At 46.9% G+C, this 18,889-nt stretch overlaps 1 protein-coding gene across 2 annotated transcripts in view; it reads left to right on the top strand.

Annotated features, from left to right (window-relative positions):
- The window catches only part of HLTF (helicase like transcription factor), an 87,843-nt gene that overhangs the window by 51,208 nt on the left and 17,746 nt on the right, over positions 1 to 18,889 (top strand). For both annotated transcript variants that reach the window (XM_056564842.1, XM_056564843.1), the window contains exons 19-23: positions 5,408 to 5,586; positions 7,662 to 7,781; positions 8,617 to 8,729; positions 10,979 to 11,159; positions 11,413 to 11,493. In XM_056564842.1, the coding sequence (XP_056420817.1) occupies positions 5,408 to 5,586; positions 7,662 to 7,781; positions 8,617 to 8,729; positions 10,979 to 11,159; positions 11,413 to 11,493 (674 nt within the window). The remainder of the gene's footprint in view (positions 1 to 5,407; positions 5,587 to 7,661; positions 7,782 to 8,616; positions 8,730 to 10,978; positions 11,160 to 11,412; positions 11,494 to 18,889) is intronic.

Below are 18,889 nucleotides of genomic sequence, written 5' to 3'. Positions count from 1 at the left end.
TGCCTTCTAAGGGTTGATAATTAAAATAAAGGCCATTTCTCTAGCGCTCTTCATTGGGGGACACCGAACTGATGGGTATATGCTCTTGCCACTAGGAGGTGCTGACACTAGGAAAAAAAAAAAAGCCGTCTCCTCCCTGACAGGATATACCCGCCCACCTGCAGTGAGGTACTCAGTTTTAGCTAGTGTAAGCAGGAGGGAAGACACAGGTCTGGGGGCTCCCCAGACCTTGTCTTTTTTTCTGTTTATTTTCCTGGTTTCAGGCTAAAAGTTTAGTTTTTCTCTCCTTTTTTATTTTTTCTAGCGTGGGGCGACAGGAGCATGGTGCCGCCTGATCCCCCACATGCGAGCTAGGGGCAAGGTGCATTGAGGATGGGCCGTTAACCCCTCCTCGCCAACAACCAGCGCCTGGCGGTGTACCCTGTGTCTGGGTCCCCCATTCGCGCCTGTTCGCCATGGCGCCTGTTCGCCATGTCTGCAAAAGGCAGGTGGCACTAGCTGGTCGAAGACTTCGAGGGTGAGTATGTGGTGGTTGAGGGGATTATATCCCCCCCCCCCCCCCCCCGGGGGTCATATTCCATTAATATGTTCCCTTCTTCCACTCGGTGCCATACAATGCGCAAGTTCTCTTGCGTTCCTGCAGACCCTCAGGTTTCTTAAGATTCCCCATCTGTCAGGTCTGCTACCCATCCATCTTAGGGGTGTTTTCTTGGCGGTTATGCTGTGGGATCTCCTTCTCCACAGACTATTGCATACACGGCTAGTGCTCCGGATCCCCTCATCCAGCGCATGTTCCGCAGGAGAATATTCCTGCTTGGGCATGGATTTGTCCTGATCTTATTCTGCCAGACAGTAGTCTCAACTGTTTCTCGGTTAATGACTGCCCCTACCGCGACTTGCACTCGGTACCCCACTGCTGGTGCGAGGTGCTCGGGGAGTGCTCCATAGCATCTATGGACACTTACCAGTAAACCACACTGTAGTCTTTTGCGGCTAGAGCCCGGTACCTCACTACTGTGTGAGGCTTCCGATGGAGTGTCCCGTTGTCTCCTGGGGGCCAATCCACGTAAGCTAGACAGTGATCTGCATGGTTGCCTACACCACCTGTCATACATCAAACGGCCAATGTATCTGCGGCTGGAATTCCGGTACCTCTCTGCTGTGAGGTGTCCGACTGAGTGTCCACTTGTCTACTTTGGACCATACCAGTAAGCCGGACTGTGTTCTGCATAGTTGCCTCCACCGCCTGTCATACTTCAACCGATTTATCTGCGTCCCGGTGCCCCACTGCGGTGTGAGGTACTGCCGGAATGACTCGCTGTCTATTATGGACCCATACCTGTAAGCCGGACAGTCGTCTGCATGGTTTCCTGCAACTGCCTCTCACGGCTGACATACTGCGGTTGGAGTTTCTGGTACCTCTTCACTGTGCAAGGGGCAGATGGACCGACTCCTTGCCTACTATGGACCCATACCAGTAAGCCAGACAGTTGTCTGCATGGTTTCCTACATCCACCTGTCACCCGTCACACGGCTGGCATATCTGCGGTCGCATTTCTGGTACCTCTCTTCCGTGCAAGGTACAGATGGACCGGCTCCTTGACTACCAGGGACCCAGACCAGTAGTTCTCTGCATGGTTTCCTTCTCCTACAGTCACCCATCACATGGCTGACGATTCTGCTGTTGGAATTCAGGTACCTCACTCCTGTGAGGTGTCCGATACCAGTGGGCCAGACAAGGGCCTGCATGTGGGTCTACACCACATGTCATTCATCAAACAGCTGAGGTATCTACAGTGGGTGTCTCGCTACCCCACTTTTGTGCATGGTGTCGATGGAATGACTCGTCCTCTACTGTTGAACCGTACCTGTTAGCCAGATAATTGTCTGCGTGGTTTCCTGCAACAGTGGTTTCCTACAACCGTGGTTTCCTTCTCCTACAGTCACCCATCACTTGGCTGACATTCCTGCGGTTGCAGTTCCGGTACCTTACTACTCTGCGAGGTGTCCATCGGAGTGTCTTTGTCTCCTATGGATCCATTTCGGTGATGACTGACACCGCCTGGCTTACATCAATTGGCTGATGTATCTGCGGCGGGAGCCTCGGTACTCCTCTGTTTTACGTGGTGCCAACGGACCGGCTCGTTGTCTACCCTGGACCCATACCTGTTAGCCAGGCAGCGGTCTGCTTGGTTCCCTACGCCACCTGTCACACGGCTGATGTATCTGCGGCTGGAGTTCTGGTAACTCACTAATGCCTGCCGGAATTACTTGTTCTCCCCATGGTTTCATACCACTATACCACTCAGTGGTCTGCATTTTTCCTCTGCCGCCTGTCGCGGCTGACTGCTTTGTGGCTGGAGTTCCAGTTCCCCACTACTGTAAGTGGTATGCTCGGAACTGACCCATAGTGTTCCACGGACCCTATAGGCATGACAGTCATGCACTCCTTGGCTTCTCTGCCCCCCTCTGGGGCACAGTTGCTGACCGTCTGGCTGTTCCCTTTCTCCCCACACTTTGGGCGATATTCTTGTGCAACTAGTCAGTTGTCTACTCGGTTCCACTGACATCGGTCCCTGACCTCAGGGCCGCCGTGAGCATAGCCAGTTTTTTTTTTCCGTATCTCACTGCTGGTTGGGGGAACTGGGATGAGGTCCCTACAGATACGTGGGTTGCTGTCAGTCGGTCATTCCTTCGGCTGCTGTTTTTTTTCCATTCAACCTGGTCAACCGTTTGGTCGGACCGCACTCTATTACCCCACTTTATGTGGGAGGCTGTCTGGAGTCATCTTGGGTTCTCTGGAATTCTATCCCTGTCGGCCAGTCGGTTTTTCAAATGGTTGACTGCTAAATTCAGTCATCTACCATACATTTCCCACTCTGTGGACGGTAGTTCAGGTGCACCACTGTCACTGTGTTTTTGCTGCATCAGCCCGTGTTGCTCTATGGACTTTGTTCCAGGCATCACATACTGAGTGGCCTGTCCGATGGCAGGTATCTCACCTCTCTGGATGTTTTCTGTATGCGGGACCGAGCTTGCCCTTGGTCTCTCTGCCACATGGCCGGAATGTGTCTTCATGTCCTTCGAGGCTGCAGATGTGGTTCGGTGTCCTTCTCCAGGTGCAGTTCCGCAGTGTGTGTATCTGTGGGTTTTTGCCGCACTTTCTACCTGTAAGTCCTCTGTATCTGCAGGTCTCCGGCTCTGCATGCTTTCTTCATTGGAAGTCGGCAGTCTTCTTTGCATGGCGGTCTTGGTACCCCACTACTGTCCTGAGATCCCCATGTCTGTGTCACTACGCATACTAAGGCCGCTCGGTATGTGTAAAGCCCACCTTTACTTTTGTTCGATGGGGTAGGCCTCGTTTTCTTTCTGAGATTTGGCTCCGTGATCCTGTAGCGATTCACCACTTCGGTTCTGACATGGGGCCTGCGGGGCGACAGTCTGTTCAGTCTCTCCCTTTGCCTACAGGTGTCTTAGGCCCCTTCTCTTTTGCCTTTTTTCTCCATATGGTCTGGCTCTCTAACCCGTTTTGGGTTCTTTTGCCCAACTCCAGTGTGCAGGCTTCAGATCCCTCTGGGGTCTCCTGGTAGCCCCCTAGACGGCGTTGAGCTGCCTCCGAGGTTTTGGAGCTCTTGTCCCATGGCCCAGCTCTTGTCCCATGGCCGTGGGGCAGCATTCCCCTTTTGCTGCTGTGCCTGGCGCACTTGCCATTCCCCTTCCACAGGTGGTGTGGTACTCTGGGTGCTTAGCATGGGTCTTCCAGTGTTTTTCTTCGCAAAATTTGACCATCCTTGTTTTTCCCTCCTCTTGAGGGACTATGCTGTTGAGTTTTCTCTACCGCCGTGCTGTTGCAGTCTCGTTGTTCCGCCTTTTTTAGGTGGGATTTCGGCGGGGCCCTTGTCTTTTACCGAGGGCATTCAACAGAGTTTCTTACTGTATGGGCTTGCCGGACGCCTTTGTGGCCTGGCTCTCTTCCACCATTTTGGTTGTTTACTGCTGCTCACGCAGCCTGGACTCTCTCCTCGGTTGGAGGAATTTGTGCGATCTCCATGGAGGGGTTAGTTTGTCGTTCCCTTCTTTGTCGGTCAGTTGCACCGCACTAGCCCCCAAGTCTTCTGGTGCACTTTTTCCTGCGCCCTGACCCTGGGGGTCACAGTTGGGTTCTCCTATCTGATCCGCTTGGACCGCTGGTTCTATGAATTGTTGGCCTTTGGCTTAGTCTCTGTCCTTGGATGCTGTGGCATGCCTTCTCTTTAGGCAGCTGTTTTGGCCCAGATTCCACCGCTAGCCCATCAGGCGGTGCGTTTATTTCTCCACTGCACTCCTTTTTTTCATGTTTTCCCCTAGACGTGGTCGTCCGGTTACGTTTCGCGGACGTCTATTTTTCCTTGCTCTTCAAGGATTTTTTGTTTTCCAGGTGACCCTGACATATTAATTTCCTTGTCTGGTCCCCCCAGAGGTCGGCCTTTTCCTTGGGGTCCTAGCCCATCTTCCTGGAAGGGGGATCTTCCCAGGAGCTCAATTTCTGGCTTTGGTCTGTATCCGACCTGGGAGCTCGTCCACGGGACCTGTGGACACGTGAGATCAGTCTTGGGACTGCTTCCTTCTTTCTGTCGGTTCTATTTTTCCCACCCTAGGGGACTGCTTTGGTACGTCCCATCAGTTCGGTGTCCCCCAATGAAGAGCACCAGAAAAAAGGAGATTTTTGTACTCACTGTAAAATCTCTTTCTCGTAGCTCTCATTGGGGGACACCGCACCCACCCTTTTCTTCTTCCTTTCTCCGGATTCTTCTTTCCGATTATTGAGTTGTCTCTCTGGGATTCCTTTCTAAGGTCCTTCGGATGTATTTCTTCTTGGCTTCTCCTGCTGCTTTGTGACAAAACTGAGTACCTCACTGCAGGTGGGCAGGTATATCCTGTCAGGGAGGAGCCGACTTTTTTTTCCTAGTGTCTGCGCCTCCTACTGGCAAGAGCATATACCCATCAGTTCAGTGTCACCCAATGAGAGCTACAAGAAAGAGCCAGATTTTACGGTGAGTACAAAAATCTCCTTATCTTAGAGTGCAGATAAATATTCACACTCCTTATCTATGAAATGCTCCAACTATTTACTACTTTAGTTAACTTCCAAACTTGCATTTATGATTCTTCTAAACACCACTTGTCTAATCCTACTGCCCTTTGTGTAAAAGTATGAAACATCAGATTTTGTGTTAATTATTCATAGATTTAGTGTTTTATCTTTTAAGCATATTACTTCAGATATGTTAATGTGGGTAGAGAAAGTTTAGTGGTTCTTGGCTAAGCTACTAAACACACAGAGCTATATTTAGAAAAGCATTGATGGTATGTAAGTCAACATTTTTACAAAAAAAATATAAAAATAAATGTTATTTTTTTTCTTTAGTAAGCTCAACCCCAGAAGAGATGCGTGTAAAACTTGTGAATAAGATAAAGCTGGTTCTAAACTCTGGATCAGATGAAGAATGTTCTATCTGTTTGGACTCTCTGAACATTCCAGTTATTACCCATTGTGCTCATGTTTTTTGTAAACTGTGCATTTGTCAGGTTATCCATAGTGAAAAGGTGAGTAGATTTCGTTAAAAAGAGGGTGATAATGGTTTCTACTCTGTTTATGTTATTTGTATATACATTCTAAATTAATTGTATTTATTTTCTGCAAGGTAACTGAAATAAAATGTAATTAATAAATTTACCTGCCTACAACTTGGGTCAATCTCTTGGCATATGTGTCATGAATGTGCATCATGTAGGGCAGGAAAGAGTGAGCCCTAAGCTTATCCTAGAACCTTCTTTCCCTGCCTACTTGCACAAAACAAACACCAGGAAAACATGGTAACAGAAGCATAGTGTACAGGCAACAGCCTAAGTACCAAAACAAGATAAACGGCAGATATGAAAATATGAACAAGACAGGTAAACTAGGAATTGTATATGACAGGATGCAAATACCAGAATGACAAGAACAAACGCTCTAAGGCTAACTGGTCTGAACACGGACCAAGAACAGGATACACAGAACTAATTCAAACTAGATACAAAGCAAACTGTCTCCTATGTTAGAGACAAAGTGAAGCTCAGGAAAAGGATTTAAATGGGCACTCTCATTAAAACTTATTTTGCTATTGCACTCCTTATGGTAAATAAAAAATATTTCTAATATACTTATATACTTTGTTTTAAAAAAAAATGAAGTTTTCTATGTTTTATTTGTGCTTAAAAAAGCTCAAAAGCACATTTTCCTCCATAATATACACAGACTTAGGACTGAGGTCCAAACACAGAAAGTGCAGCCTGGAGTGCTGAGGGGGTATTTCCAACCAACAGCATATGGCAGTTAAGTATGAGAGGAGCTATGATTGGATGAGGCTGGACACACCCCCCCCTCAGCACTTCAGGCTGCACTTTCTGTGTTTGGACCTCGGTCCTAAGTCTGTGTATAAGATGGGGGAAAATGTGCTCTTGAAGCTTTTTTAAGCACAAATAAAACATAGAAAACTTCATTTTTTAAACAAAGTATATTATAAATATTTTTTTATTTACCATAAGGAGTGCAATAGCAAAAATAAGTTTTAATGAGCATGACCCTTTAACACTAGGGGGAACCAGATAACTACAACACCAGACTCCACAAATATAGAGACACACAATACCAAATCCAAATAGATTCTAAGTTTGGGGCACACCACTCTGTGAGACAAAATCTAACCTTGGAGAAAACTAAAAATCCAAAACACATCTAAACACGGGTACATATACTAAGCCGCTTCATAAACTCACAAACAGGACTGAACAGGGGTCAAGATACAAGACTCACAGAAGCAGTTGTGAACACACACCAACTGATAATACATAACAAAACCCAACCAAGTACACATAATAACAAGAATATCCTAGCATAGCAGCAGGGAAAGGGGGGGGGGACTTGTTGGTGGCAGAACAGAGAGTTAAGATGTTACAAAGCACCCAAGTTCTAAGAGAGGGCAGATCACACATGCTGGGCGGAAAGCACAAACAAGTCAACATTTAGGGGGATGGGAAATAGACCACATAGGCTGTGTATAAGTGTAAAGAGAAAGCAGATCACCCAAGGCAAACTCACAGTTCAGTTGGAAGGTAAATCACACACTCTCCAGCTCATGGGAGGAGAGATTCCTCATGGATTGTAGAAGGGGAAATTAGTCCAGGAATTAGACTGTGTACTACATGAGTGCTAGTGAGGGCAGCAGCATCCTGGACATCCAGCATGTATTACTGGAAGGGATATGCCTACATGAGAAAAACTGAAACTAGGCAGGTTACAACTTGCATTTCAGGTGGTCTCAAAAATTGCATGAGTGGATGTAAAAAAATCAATCTTTCCATGTCCTTCGTATTAATCAAAGGGGTTATCCAGGCAAAGTAAACTTATCACCTATCCACAGGTAGGGGGATAAGTTTCTGATTTTAGTGGTCCAACTGCTGGGATTGTTGTATTAGTTGTGGAGATTGTGAGGGTCACAGCGGTACCCCTGCGATCAAACACTTATTCCCTATCCTGTGGATAGGGATAAGTTTGGGGGTGTTTTTTTGGCTGAATATCCTTTAAATTATAATTTAGGAAAAATTATTGTAAAATGTCTGTACTCTACTTTTCCCAGCCAAACGCCAAGTGCCCTCTTTGCAGAAGTGAAATACGTCTGGAACATTTGCTGGAATGTCCTGAGGAAGAACTTGACTCTAGCGCAAAAAAGGATCAGAAGTGGGTGTCTAGTTCAAAAGTAAGAAATGTTAATAAGTACAATAAATGAAGATAACAATAATTACTGGCTTTGTGGTTTTGCAAGTACAGTCACTGCTTACCTGCAAAATTGTGCAACTCTAAAGGGGTACTCCGGAGGGGGGGGGTTGGAGTTTTCAAATCAACTGGTGCCAGAAAGTTATACGGATTTGTAAATTACTTCTATGTACAAATCTTAAGTCTTCCAGTACTTATCAACTGCTGTATGCTACAGAGGAAGTTGTGTAGTTCTTTTCAGTCTGACCACAGTGTTCTCTGCTGACACCTCTGTCCATGTCAGGAACTGTCCGGAGCAGGAGAGGTTTGCTATAGGGATTTGCTCCTGCTCTGGACAGTTCCTGACATGGACAAAAGTGACAGCAGAGAGCACTGTGGTCAAGCTGGAAAGAACTGCACAACTTCCTCTGGAGCAATACAGCAGCTGATAAGTACTGGAAGGCTTAAGAATTGTACATAGAAGTAATTTACAAATCTGTATGGGGGAGATTTATCAAAACCTGCCCAGAGGAAAAGTTGCCTATAGCCAACAATTAGGTTGCTTTAATTTTGCAGAGGCCTTGTTAAAAATAAAAGAAGCAAGCTGATTGGTTGCTATGGGCAACTTTTCCTTTGCACAGGTTTTGATAAATCTCCCCCCTATAACTTTCTGGCACCAGTTGATTAAAAACATTTCTCTGGAGTACCCCTTTTAACTATTTTGAAAACCATCTTCACCACATGTGGGAATGTTTTTTAGTTGCATGTCACAAACCCTATGTGGGACCATATTCTTCTAAAAGTCCAGAATACCTGATAATCCATGATTAATATTTCAGATAGACGCTCTTATGTGTGCATTGATAGAACAAAGAGAGAAAGATCCACATGTGAAAAGTATCATCGTTTCACAGTTTACTTCATACTTATCACTAATAGAATCAGCGCTTGGGTAAGACTGCATCATTATTTTTGTTTACTTTATTAAATTATCAAAATAATGTTACATTCAAGTCTTGTGTACAGCTTCCTACTTAGTTATTACAGCTGAAAAGAAGTGCCCATCAAAGTCAACCAATTGGTGCATTTACCTTGTTTTATTTAGAAATCTATTTTTTATTGTATGTGAGTGCAGGGTCATACGGGGTGTATCAGCAGCCTATTTGACTCCAGGGGACTGCAGAGCGAGCTCCCGGCTAAACCAAAATGTTTAGATTACATCCAGATTGTACTAGTCTTAATAAAGTTTTTTTGTTCTTTGGGAAGGCCCCACCAGGAGAAAGAGACTTTTTAACAAAGGAATGTCCACCTTTTTAACCTCTTAAGGATACAGCCCATTTTAGCCTTAAGGACACAGACCATTTCATTTTCGTTTTTTCCTTCTCACCTTCTAAGGGTGGGTTCACACCATTCCTATACGGTTTCGGCATACAGTTTCATAAAAAAAAAAAAAAAACGTATGTAACCGTACAGAAAACCATGCCCATAGACTTCCCATTCAAAACCATATGCACCATAAAGTATACGGTTGTCTCCGTTTTCCAAACCATACGTTTTTTTACCTTTTTTTTTTCCAGACAGAAAGCCGTGGCCTACCACGGTTTTTGGTCCAGGTGAAAAACTGTATTAAACCATATACATTTTTTTTTCAATGGGTACCGTACAGAACCGTATGTAGGTACGGTTCTATCCGGTTTTCACCATACGGTTTTTGACTCTTTGCACAGTTTTTTTTTCTTGGAATTTCACCCAAACAAGTGAAACTTTATTCATAATGGAGTGAAAAGTTAAAAACATATACCGTTTTTTTTTTTTTTTTTTTTTTTAAACGGATGCAACCGGACATCATTTTTCAAACCGTATAAGGTTTTGAACCATATACAGATAAAAATTTGTATACACGTTTTGATACAGTTTAGTCAGGTTTTGAGGAATGTTTTTTTTTTTTTTAATCAAAAACCTGAAACTGGGAACTGTGTTGCAAAAACGTGGTATGAACCCAGCCTAAGAGACATAACTCTTTTATTTTTCCATCCATAGACCCAAATAAGGGCTTGTTTTTTGTGCAACCAATTGTACTTAATTACAATTGTACTTAATGACATTACTCTTTTTACCTTTAAAATGTACGGTGAAACCAAAAAAATATGATTTGTGGGAAAACTGAAAAGAGAACCTACTTTTCCCAAATTTTGGGGGGTTTATTTTTCACATGGTACACTTTAATGACATGTTTTCTTTATTCTGTGGGTCACTTTTATTAAAATGATACCCACTAAAAATTTGTAGAAAAATAAGTATGTTTTAAAATTTGCTCTATTCTCACCCCTATTAAAGCAGTACTCTGAGATATGAAAACGTATCCCCTATTCTAGTCCCCATAGGGCTCTATTAAAACAACCATTAGATTTCTATGTACTAGTTAGTATTATCGACGATCTTCTTGTACAGCCTGGCGTACTCCGATTGCACAGCGGAGGTCTGTAAAGCCCACCGGAACCTCCGGTTTACCTATAAATGCCGTGATGGGCATAGATCATGGAATCTATAGGGTTAATGGTGAACGTCAGCATGATCCCTTTTTGCTAAGTTTCACTGTTTGGAAAGAGTGCATTTTTGTTTTAAAGAAAAAAGAATGAAATATATAATTATGAATACATTTTGCATCAAAATTCTGGTGCACACACTTTTATTCATTACCCACTTTGAGGTAGAGTTAACAAAACAGGTGCAGAAGGAAAGGGGTGCAGTTGACTATATCAACCTGTCAGATTGCTTATTTCATTTTCAGAGGCCTTTTAAAAAAAAAATAATAATAATAATAATAATAATAAACAATCTGGTTGATATGGCCAACTGCACAATTTTTCTTCTGCACAGTTTTTGATAAATCTCCTTTATTGTCTATAGTGCAATTTAACCATTATGGGAATTATGTGTGAATAAACAATGTGCACTTTATTTTTACTGTACCGGTATCTGTTGCTTATAGACACAGTATCCTAATGTGATATGCATGAATACAGGATTTATAGCTCCAGCCATGTAAAGCCTTTAGCACCATTGTTCCTTCCCTTTTAGCACTTACGTAACCTAGTTATTTTTGTGCATAACACAGGCTTGATGCCACATCAGATTTTTTTTCATCCATGTAATGTCTGTTGTCATAGAAACTGTACACTGTCCTAATTTTGTGTGCAGAGAGTCTGGCTTCATGTTTACACGCTTGGACGGCTCAATGACACAGAAAAAGCGAACCAAAGCAATTCAGTCTTTCCAAAGCACTGATGTTGACTCTCCGACCATTATGCTGCTGTCATTGAAAGCTGGAGGAGTAGGTCTGAACTTGACGGCTGCTTCCCGTGTGTTTTTAATGGATCCTGTAAGTAGCAAAATAAAAGTATGGAGAAGCATTTGTGAATGTATTCTATAATGTGTATACCTCTTCTGCGCCTGGATCTTCAAGTGATCCACAATGATCATTTGGCATGACAATATGATAAAATATAGTTGGGTCATGGTCAGGAAGATGTTCATATGCCTTTTCATTAAATTTCCTTACACAAACAATCCTATAAAAATATATAAATATAGAGTATTGTTTTTGATAAAATATGCATATACCCACTTGACAGGCATGGAATCCAGCTGCTGAAGAGCAATGCTTTGATCGTTGTCACCGTCTTGGACAGACAAAGGAGGTCATCATTACCAAGGTAAACCTAGTTACACATTAGTATTAAGGGACCCTGCTACATATGTACTTTATAATGTTGTTAAAGAAAATTTGGATTTTACTTATTTAAAGGTGCTATGATCAAACACCTTTTTACATTTTTTTCATAGGCCTTCCAGTTCTCAAGATATGCGGGTTTATTGTTTATCTGACAATTCAGAAATGAGTCAGATGGGCGTAAACTTACTTTTTAAAAATACAAGTGAATATCCAGTGATGGGCGGGATTATACATTTGGGAGTGTGAATGCTGTACACTGAGGGGCATGTATGCCTAATACACACCCCCTGACTGTATCATCTCGCCCATCACTGGATAGTTACTCCAATCATTAAAATTAGGTTCATGCCCATTTGACTCATTCCTGAATGTCAGATTAAATATAAATCCTCATATCTCGGGAATGGAAGGGCATATCAAGAAACTATGATGTGGGTACCATAAGCTATTTAATGGTAACACAATCTTGTTTTGGGGTTGGTTCGAGGTCTTCTTTAACCCCTTAAGGACACAGGACGTAAATGTAAAGCGGTGCTGCCATCATGCACGGCAGGTTCCGGCTGCTGTTGGCAGCAAGGGACCCACCAGTAATGGCAGACATCAGCAATTGCAATAATATCTGCCATTTACCCGCTTAAATGCCGTGATCAAGACAGATCACAGCATCTGTGACAATGCGGGCGTTTGGATGATCGGATCGATCGTGGCACAGCTGCGGGGATCCGATCATCCAGCATGGTGGCTAGAGTTCCCCTCACCTGCTCCGTACGTCATCCTGGGGTCGTCTTCTCTGGTCTGACATCGAGCCCAGATAAAAAGATCGGCAAAAATACTGATCAGTGGGGACATAAAGTGTTACAAAGTGAAAAAGCCCCTCCCCAATAAAAATTTAAATTGCCCTTTTTCCCATTTTACCCCAAAATGCGTATAAAAAAAATGATATATATATATTTCTCGAGCGCTTCATTGGGGGACACAGGACCATGGGTATATGCTGCTTGCCACTAGGAGGCTGACACTAGGCAAAAAACAAAAGAAGGCTGGCTCCTCCCGGCAGGATATACCAGCCTTCTGGCTCTGAGCAACTCAGCTTTTAGCTTAGTGTCAGAGGAGGCAGACACTGGTCTGGTTTCTCTCCAGACCTGGTCTTCTATTCTTTATTTATTTATTTTTTTCCCCCTAGTTTCAGGGTCTAATTAGATTTTCTATGCCTTTTTTATTTTATCTAGCGTGGGATGACAGGAGCGTGCCGCCGACTGCTCCCCCATGTGAGCTAGGGGCACGGTGCATTGATGGATGCGCCTTTAACCCCTCCTCGCCAACAACCAGCGCCTGGTGGTGTACCTATGGTCCGGTTCCCCCAATCGCCCCTGTTCGCCATGTCGGCTTAAGGCAGGTGGCACTGGCTGGTCGAAGACTTCAGTGGTAAGTATAGAGGTCTCCTTTTGGTAAGTATTCCTTCACTTCGACACAGCGGCTGCTCGTGTCTCCCTGCCAGAGGACAAACTCCGGGAGCTCCTGTCGGGGTCCGCTCCCTTCGGGCGCCGGGCCCATTTCCCATCCGCACCTGCCTGTCCGTTTTGGGGAAGATGGTGGCCTCCATGGAGGCGGTTCCCTTCACTCAATTCCGATGCCGTCCTCTCCAATGGGCCATCCTGTCCCAGTGGGACAGGTACCCCTTGTCTCTCCATCACAGGATCCGGCTCTCACCCCAGGTGCGCCTCTCCCTCCTTTGGTGGCTCCGGTCCCCCCTTCCCCGAGGGGGTCGTTCGTTCCTGCCCCTCCTTTGGCATGTCCTGACCACCGATGCGAGCCTCCTCGGCTGGGGAGGGGTTTTCCAGGACCGGACGGTCCAGGGTCGTTGGACTCCGTCGGAGTCCAGACTTGCTATCAACGTTCTGGAGCTTCGGGCGATCCTCCTGTGCCTTCGGCACTGGAGCCGCCTTCTCCGGGGCCTCCCAGCCCGGGTGCAGACGGCCAACGCCAGGGGGGCACCCTCAGCTCGGCAGCCATGAGGGAGGTCACGAAGATCCTCAGGTGGGCAGAACTTTAGGTTTCAGCCCCCTCGGCCGTGCACATCCCCGGTACCGAAAACTAGGAGGCCGACTTCCTAAGTCGCGCCAATGCGGATCCGGGCGAATGGTCTCTCCACCCAGAGGTCTTCGATCATAACTGCCGCCGGTGGGGAGCACCGGACGTGGATCTGTTCGCGTCACGTCAGAACAGGAAAGTCCCTCACTTTGTGTCCAGATCTCGGGATACCCTGGCGCTCGCAGAGGACGCCCTGGTGGTCCCCTGGACCCCTACCTCTTCCACTTTTTCCCCGGGTCGTCCAGAAGCTCAAGGCGGAGGGGGTCTCGGCGATTCTAGTGGCTCCGGACTGGCCCCATCGCGTGTGGTACGCAGACATGATCAGCCTCGTGGCAGATGTTCCCTTCCGTCTTCCGGATCGTTCCGACCTTCTCTCCCAAGGGCCCCTCTGCCACCCCAATCCACTTCCGCTGCGTTTGACGGCGTGGCAGTGGAAACCGCAGTTTTGAGGGCTTGGGGGTTTTCCTCCCGAGTTATCTGGACTATGCTCCATGCCCATAAACCCTCGTCTGCCAGGATTTACTACCGCACCTGGCGGGCATATTTCCGCTGGTGTGAGGCCCGTTCCCTTTCTCCCACCTCCTTCTCTCTGCCGAATCTCCTGTCTGTCCTTTTCCAATTCCCTCTGACCTTCATATTCGCACCTTTTTGTAGGGCATGAGGTCCCACGCCTTGGGACTTTAAACTTGTTTTGGATGCTCTTCAGGGCTCCGTTTGAGCCTCTGGCTCAGGTTTCTCTTCGTTTCCTCTCTTGGAAGGTGGCCTTTCTAGTCGTGGTCACATCCCTTCGCTGTGCCTCGGAATTGGCCGCCCTCTCCTGCCGCTCCCCCCTTTCTGGTGGTTCACCAGGACAAGGTGGTTCTTAACATACAGAAAAATACACCCCAATGTAGAATCCAAATATTCAATATCAGCTAATGCCTAGTCTGGGATGCTAGGGTCTCTGACATACTGAACTTGGTATAGCTCCATAATAAAAATTTTGAATACAGACAAGAAAAGGAGCAATAGCTACTGCAAAAAATATATCTTTATTTATCAAAAATATTCATAAGAAAAAAACAAGAAGTTTAAAATCAAATTGGTAAGCAGGATGGCTAAGATAACATCAATAGTAATGCAATAAGGTGCAAAATGTGCAGGACAATGTGGGTAGCTGATCATAAATTTAACATGGGCAAGGTAGTGCACTTTATTTGCTGTAGATATACCAGCTACCTTGCCTATGTTAAATTTATGATCAGCTACCCACATTGTCCTGCACATTTTGCACTTTTATTGCTTTACTATTGATGTTATCTTAGCCATCCTGCTTACCAATTTGATTTTAAACCTCTTGTTTTTTTCTTAGGAGTATTTTTGATAAAGATATATTTTTTGCAGTAGCTATTGCTCCTTTTCTTGTCTGTATTCAAAACAAGGTGGTTCTTAGGCCGGGGCCCTCTTTCCAGCCTAAGGTGGTGTCTCCCTTCCACCTGAACGAGGACATTGTGTTGCCCTCCTTCTGTCCATCCCCCTTCCATCCAAGAGAGCGCCGGCTTCATAAGCTGGATTTGGTCCGGGCGGTACAGACCTATTTGTCGGTCACCTCCTCCTTTTGGCGAAGTGACTCCCTGTTTGTGCTCCCTGAGGGGAGGTGCAGGGGACTCCCGGCCTCAAAGTCCACGATCTCCTGGTGGATTCGTTCGGCCATTTCGGAGGCGTACCGCTGTAAGGGTCAGGTGCCTCCTGTCCGCCTGACGGCTCACTCCACCCATGGGGTGAAGGCCTCCTGGGCGGTCTGTCACGGGTCTTCGGCCCTGCAGGTTTGCAAGGCTGCGACTTGGCCGTCCCTGCATATCTTTACCAGGTTTTACCTGGTGCATACTTTTGCGTCCTCCGACGCAGGCTTGGGCTGCAAGATTTTGCAGGTGGTGGTTCGAGATTCCGCCTGAGCCTTCTTCTGTCGAGGTTGGTTTGCCCTCTCCAGGGACTGCTTTAGGACGTCCCATGGTCCTGTGTCCCCCAATGAAGCGCTCAAGAAAAGTCGATTTTTGGACTTATCGTAAATTCTCTTTCTAGGAGCTTCTATTGGGGGACACAGCACCCACCCATCGGTTTTTTTATTGCGGCCGGCGATTCCACCCTTCCGGGGCGGGGGTGTTTTCCTTTTGTGGTCGGTTCCCCCCCATTTTCTCTGGGTGTTGTGTTCCGACTGTTTTCTCTGGGTTGGCTCTCCTGCTTTGGGACTAAAACGGAGTTGCTCAGAGCCAGGAGACTGGTATATCCTGCCGGGAGGAGCCAGCCTTCTTTTGTTTTTTTGCCTAGTGTCAGCCTCCTAGTGGCAAGCAGCATATACCCATGGTCCTGTGTCCCCCAATAGAAGCTCCTAGAAAGATTTTACGGTAAGTCCAAAAATTGTATTTATTCTTGGTATCGCCGCGTGCATAAATGTCTGAACTATTAAAATAGAATATATTAATGATGCCATAGGAGGAAGGGCGTAAACGTAAACAAAACAAACAAAAAAAGTCCAAAATTACAGCTTTTTTTTTTTTTTGGGTCATCACAGTCCAAAAAAAAATTATAAAAAGCGATTTAAAGTTACACACACATATATATACCACAGAATACAGAAAAAGGAGATTTTTGTTTACTTACCGTAAAATCTTTCTCGGAGGATCCACTGGGGGACACAAACCGTGGGGTGTATGCTGCTGTCTCTAGGAGGTGTGACACTATGGTAATAAAAAAAGGTCGGCTCCTCCCAGCAGGATATACCCGCCTTCAGGCCCTGAGCTAATCAGTTTAAGTTCCAGAGCAATAGGAGGAGACCAACAGGTCAAAGAAAAACCCAAAACTGTCCGAGAACCAGAAGAAAAAAAAACTGAATACACTCTCGGACAGAGAACCAAAGGAAACCCCAAGAAGGGCGGGAGCTGTGTCCCCCAATGGATCCTCCGAGAAAAAGATTTTACGGTAAGTAAACAAAAATCTTCTTTTCTCTATCGGCTCCATTGGGGGACACAGACCGTGGGACATACCAAAGCCGTCCCTTGGGTGGGCAGATAAGCAGTCAGGCAGACGGCCGATCCACTGCCGCCTGCAACACTTTACGACCCAGACTAGCATCAGCCAATGCGAAAGTATGAACTCGGTAGAACCTCCAGAAAGTATGCAAATACGACCAGGTAGCCGCCTTGAAAATCTGCGAGGCTGAGGCTCTATTCTGGAGAGCCCAGGATGCCCTAACAGAACAGGTAGAATGAGCCACAACCCTGAAAGGAGGAATCTTCCCCTTACAGCAATAGACTTCCGAAATGACGGACCAAATCCACCGAGAAATGGTGGCCTTGGAAGCAGGTTGTCCCTTGCCACGCCGTCAAATGCATAGACTGTAAATTGGGGTGGCAAAGAGGACCCTGAGAGAGCAGGTCCGGACGGAGCGGAAGGCGCAGTGGAGCGTCGTCCACGAGCCTGACTACATCGGCGTACCACGACCTTCGGGGCCAATCTGGAGCTACCAGAATGGCGGGGAGGTCCTCTATTTTGAGCTTCCTCAGAACCCTGGGAAGGGGAGGGAACAGATAGGGTAGGGCAAACCCCGCCCAAGGAATCACTAGGGCGTCCACGGCCAGAGCCTGAGGGTCCCGAGACTTGGACACAAAAGGAAGGATCTCCCGATTGTGTCGGGACGCGAAGAGGTCCACGTCCGGAATGCTCCAGAGGTCGCAGAGTTGCGCGAAGACCTCTGGATGTAGAGACCACTCGCCGGGGTCGGGTGAGGACCGACTGAGGAAGTCCGCTTCCCAGTTGAGCACTCCCGGAATGTGAATCGATGAAATGGCCGGAACATTGCTTTCTGCCTAGATGAGAATCTTGGTCACCTCGGCCATGGCTGCCGAGCTGCGAGTGCCGCCTTGTCGATTTATGTACGCCACGGCCGTGGCGTTGTCCGACTGGACGCAGACAGGACGGGACTGAAGCCGGGACTCCCAATGAAGAAGACCGAGAAGAATCGCCTGTAATTCCAATATGTTTATCGGCCTCTCGGGGAGACCAGAGTCCCTGAACCGTCCAATCCCTGAACACACCACCCCAGCCCGACAGGCTGGCATCCGTTGTAACAACCTGCCAGTGAAGGGGAAGAAATGACCGCCCTTGGAGAAGAAGGGGGGAGCGGAGCGGAGCCACCAGAGCAGAGACTGACGGACCCTGCGAGGGAGAACAATCTGATGATCTAGGGACAGAGGAGACCTGTCCCATCGAGAGAGTATCGCCAGTTGAAAGGGTGGTAACGAAACTGGGCAAAGAGTACGGCCTCCATAGTTGCCACCATCCGACCCAGGACTTCCATACAAGTGCGGATGGGGACTGAGACCTGGGTCCGTAGGGAGCGGACCCCCGACAGAAGCGCCAGACATTTGTCCGGCGGGAGACAAATTCGGGCAGAGGCCGTCTCGAAGCGAAGTCCCAAGAAGGTTAGAGACTGGGTAGGACAGAGGACTGACTTGTCCCGGTTGACCATCCACCCGAAGCGATCCAGAGTGTGGAGAGTGACGTCCACATTCTCCAGAGTCTGAGCTCTGGTTGAAGCCTTGATGAGAAGGTCGTCCAGGTAGGGTATCAAAGAGATTCCCCTCGACCATAACAAGCCCATCACTGGCGCAAGGATCTTGGTAAAGACCCGAGGAGCCATGGCCAGACCAAAGCTGAGGGCTACGAATTGAAAATTCCCCTCCGGAACCGCAAAGCGGAGGTACCGATGATGGCCTGGAAATATTGGCACATGGAGGTAGGCATCCTTGATGTCCACCGATGAAAGAAACTCCCCTTGTTCCAGGGACGCCACCACCGAACGGAGAGATTCCATTTGGAAGTGGCGGATAAGAAGATGACCGTTGAGACGCTTGAGGTCTAGGATTGGACGCACAGAACCATCCTTCTTGGGAACCACAAAAAGATTTGAATAGAAACCCCGAAACCGTTCCCCTGGAGGAACGAAAACGATAACCCCCTGGAGAAGCAGAGACTGGAGAGCCTCTCGAAATTGCTTCGCCACAGAAGGAGACCGGGGGGGGGGCCGGGATCGAAAAAGCGATCCCTCGGAAGGGAGGCAAATTCGATTCGGTAACCGTTGGACACCACATCCCTGACCCAAGAGTCCTGAATGTGTGAGGTCCAGATGTCTCGAAAAAGTAAGACTACCTCCCACCCGAGAAGAAACCGCGGGTGGGGGCCTCACTTCATGCAGAAGTGGGTTTACGGTTGCCTGATTTGGGCGCAAAACGGCCGGACCAGATGGA

Source organism: Hyla sarda, chromosome 3 (genome assembly GCF_029499605.1).
Source record: "Hyla sarda isolate aHylSar1 chromosome 3, aHylSar1.hap1, whole genome shotgun sequence".
In the NCBI taxonomy this organism is placed as follows: domain Eukaryota; kingdom Metazoa; phylum Chordata; class Amphibia; order Anura; family Hylidae; genus Hyla; species Hyla sarda.
Note: the sequence above shows the minus strand (reverse complement) of the source record. Positions and strands in the feature narration are given on the sequence as shown.